This window comes from Haplochromis burtoni, unplaced genomic scaffold, assembly GCF_018398535.1.
Source record: "Haplochromis burtoni strain Fernald_Lab_line unplaced genomic scaffold, NCSU_Asbu1 Contig_912, whole genome shotgun sequence".
Classification (NCBI taxonomy): Eukaryota; Metazoa; Chordata; class Actinopteri; order Cichliformes; family Cichlidae; genus Haplochromis; species Haplochromis burtoni.
In genome coordinates this window covers 113577-117446 of record NW_024583273.1, presented here as the reverse complement: position 1 = coordinate 117446, position 3870 = coordinate 113577, and the positions used below count along the sequence as shown (strand labels likewise).

Here is a 3870-nt window from a genome sequence, read left to right as displayed (position 1 = left end):
CTCCGATTGACTGGATTTTAATTCCGTGGCTGACACCACTGGACTTTTAGTGTGTTTATGTTTTATTGGTTTTTATTGTGTGTTCTCCCTGGCCAGGGTTGTTTTAATTGCTTTTAATCTTTTAAACGGTTTTTGTGTAATAAATTATATTTTAGTGATACAGTTTTTATACTGTTCTATTCCCTTGGCTGCTCCACTGCTCCGTCCATTTTTTGGAGGGTTTCCCTCCTTTGAATAACATTTGTTAATCCCCTATTACACTTGTACAATAAAGAGAAAACTACAGACTCAAACTGGTAGAAAGTAGCAGAGGAAGGAACAGGGACTGAAGGGTCAAGAGCAGGTGGTGTCATCTGAGCCCTGGCATCATTCACCTTTTCCACAAAGAAATTTTTCCCACATGCTTCAGAGGAACGTTCCATACCGTCAGACTGAGGAACATTTAGAACAACATCAACCGTATTAAATAAAACACAAGGTCTAACAGTTTAACAAAATGATATTTAACAGATACTTTATTTTGGCATCTTTCACGGTACCCACAGTCCTCTAGCATTTGAAATGTCATATGGATGTTATATGTATATATTCAGAAAAACAGTCGCTATTCTTCCGCCTCAGCCTAAAGTCCGGGAAGAATTAAAATAAGCACAGATAGGCGGTAAGAAAAGATGCTGGACTCCCTGATATTCACCCAGGTCTCTGTTACGTAGAGGAAATCGAGGGTATTGAAGGTGAAGGTAATTGATCTTTCTGAGTTAACTAACTTCTTCCAAACCATCCACATGCCTTTTAGATATTCCTACATGACTGCTCAATTAAGTCCTATCATAATCATGCCAATACCACTCTGCCTCTAATCATTAGTCATTATTAATCTTGGTCTCTCTTTTACAGCATCTCTTTGTTCTGTCTTTCTCTCCTCACCCCAAACCAGTCGCACAGATGTGCGCCCCTCCCTGAGACTGGTTCTGTAGGATGCTTATTCCTGTTATAAGGGAGTTTTTCCTTCCCACTATTGCTCAGGGGGGTGATATGACTGTTTGGGTTTTCTCTGTTTTCTTTGTATTTTTGTAGTGTCTTTACCATACAATATAAAGTGCCATGAGGCAACTGTTATTTTAATTTGGCACTATATAAAATTGAATTGAATAAACTTAAGTGTCATTGCTGTTTGTTACAGAAATGTTCCAAAAGGTGACGTAATGAAACATGGATATAAGAAGTTGGATATTGTATTCATCAATGTTAGAAGCAAGTGGAAAAAGTGTTGAAATGAACAAAAAGGAATAATGTCTGGTTAATGTGGGAATTGAGATATCAACATACATCAGTCTGTTAGAAAGTGAAAAGAGCAAAGTGTCTTGAGAAGAGCATAGTATTCAGCAAACACGGCTGAGTCCTGACAGTGGAAGGAAGTGAAAGCTGAAAAATTTTAATAGGGAAACAACAGAATTCATAGTGGGAATAGGTCAGAGAAGAAAGTGGCAGAGAGAGAGAGAGTAAAAACAGAGAAAGGAAAAGCGAGAGAGCTAGTGTGCTATGCCCGAGGACTTGAGGCTCACACACAGAGCACAGTGCTGGCAGAGAGACAGCAGCAGAGGGGAAACTATAGAGAAAAATGGCTTCACACTCTGTGAGCAGCCACAGCTTTTCACAATGATTGCTACTGTTAACACAGGGACAGATCTGCAGTACACAGATAACAAGAGCTGAAAAGGGATTAAGAAAACTCAAACTGATCCAAGATTGAAGAACAGCGGAGTGGAGCTGGACAAACAGAAGCCCACAGAGGTGGAGGATAACATGAACTAAAGAGACAACCTGACAAAACCAAAACATTTTCAATCCCTAAAAAAAAACAAAAAAAAAACGGACACACAGGAAGGAGACTGTGACAGCTTTCTTCAGTTTTTTTTTCAAACAGCATAAATGACTTTTTGAAGACAAAACTTGAAGAAGCCAAAACTCTGGAAGAAGATAAGGACGAACCCTGGAGTATAGAAGTAATATTCTGCTCAGCAGCAAAGATGCCAAAGTCCTCCACCCATCTTGGTCAACCTGGATCAGCAGGTTCTAGAAGTCCCAGCTTAAGAAAAGAACAGCAGTTCAATCGCTCGTGCATGCTGCGGATTGGAGAGAGGCTGATGAGGGCAGGCAGTGAGAGCAACCTGGTCCAGAGACCCACTCCAGTGCAAAGTCAAAACCAGACTTCCTCATCTGGATTAGGGCAAAGGTCAAATGGCAGGACACAAACTTCAGCCCATGAGGACAAGCTCAGTAAGTGTACAAGAATAACCTCCAGCAAGGGTAGGAAGTCTTCCCTCTGTTAATCTAACTGAATGCTTTAATAACAAAATGTAACAAAAGTTATTCTCCAGATATATTTCAGAAGTAGAAAACAGAAAAACAATCTTCCAGCACAGCTGCTGTCACAAAACTGGTTTTAAATTGAAAAACGCAGTGACTTTATCCATAATGTATTTTACCAACCATCTACATGTCCTCTTTCGCTACATCCATGAATCTCCTCTGAGGTCTTCCTCTTTTCCACCTTCCTGGCACTCTATTTTCAACATCCAATATATCAACCATCCCTCTGTTGTATGGCCAAATCATTTCAACCTTGCCTCTCTAGCTTTTCTGATTTCACTTCTAATTTTGTCAACTCCGGTGACTCTCAATAAAAATCTCAACGTCGTCAACTCCACCTACACCACCACCACCTCCAGTTCAGCCTCCTGTCTTTTTGTCAGTACCACCATCTCCATACATCATAGCAGGTCTCTTTACCATCTCGTGAACCTTCCCTTTCACTCTTGCTGCTCTCCATCTGTCACAAAATCCCCGCTGACACTGGTCCGTTCTATCCTGTCTGCACTCTCTTCTTCAACTCTCCTGTGCAGTATCTGTTGCTTTGGATGGCTAATCGCACGTATCTGCCTTCAATATATCTACTCCTTGCATGTTCATCTCTCCCCATGCCTCCCTCATACACATGTATTTTCGTGTTTCTAATAATTTCACTCATGTGTAAATAGCTGTAACTGAAAAAACACTTTTTTTTTCTTGACCTCTGTAAACATGCTGCAGTGTTCATTGCCTTAATTACAGGTCATACTGAATGAAAAATCAAATATATTTTGTGAAATATTTCATATCACTCCAAGCCTCTTACTACACTCTTCATTTCTTTGCACTCCTTTCTGGCAATTGAATTGTAAAATGATGATATAACTATAGTTATCTATTTACTATTAGCTCATGCCTGGAACACCTCACTCAGGAGGTGCCCAGGAGGGATCTGTCTCAGATGCCCGAACCATTTCAACTCGTTCCTTTCGTCTGGAGGAGTATCGGCTGTAGTCTGAGGGACTCCTGGATGGCTGAACTCGTCTTGTGAACAAGACCCTGATATACTTAAGCTGCTCCACGTTAGACTTTACCTCAGTGCTATTCAAAGAAAATAATCCTATTTCCTTAAATCCAAACAGTGGTTGCAATCTACCACTACACTGATTTCTCAGACTTTTTATCTGATTTAGTGCTCAGCTCAGATAAAATAATTATTGTAGGTGATTTTACCATCCATGTAAATACTAAAAAAGACAGCCTCGAAACAGATTTAATCAGTATTAGACTCAATTGGTTTCTTTCAAAATGTAAAAAGGCCCAACCCACTTCAGTAACACTCTGGATCTTATGCTGACATGTGGCATAGAAACTGAGCAGTTTTCCTGAAAACCTCTTTTGTCTGATCATTTCCTGATAACATTTACATTTACAATAATTGATTACACAGTAGTAGAGAATAGATTTCATCACAGTAGATGTCTTTCTGAAAGTGCTAAGTAAGTAAGTAAGTTTAAG

The 3870-nt window shown here is 39.8% G+C and overlaps 1 protein-coding gene across 1 annotated transcript in view; it reads left to right on the top strand.

The window, feature by feature from the left end:
- Nucleotides 1-1580: 1580 nt before the first annotated feature.
- The window catches only part of LOC102293672 (sickle tail protein homolog), a gene marked incomplete in the record, with an annotated part of 115846 nt that continues 113556 nt past the window's right edge, over nt 1581-3870 (top strand). Inside the window, 1 exon segment of the mRNA XM_042216064.1 lies at nt 1581-2280. Within this exon segment, the coding sequence (XP_042071998.1) occupies nt 2031-2280 (250 nt within the window).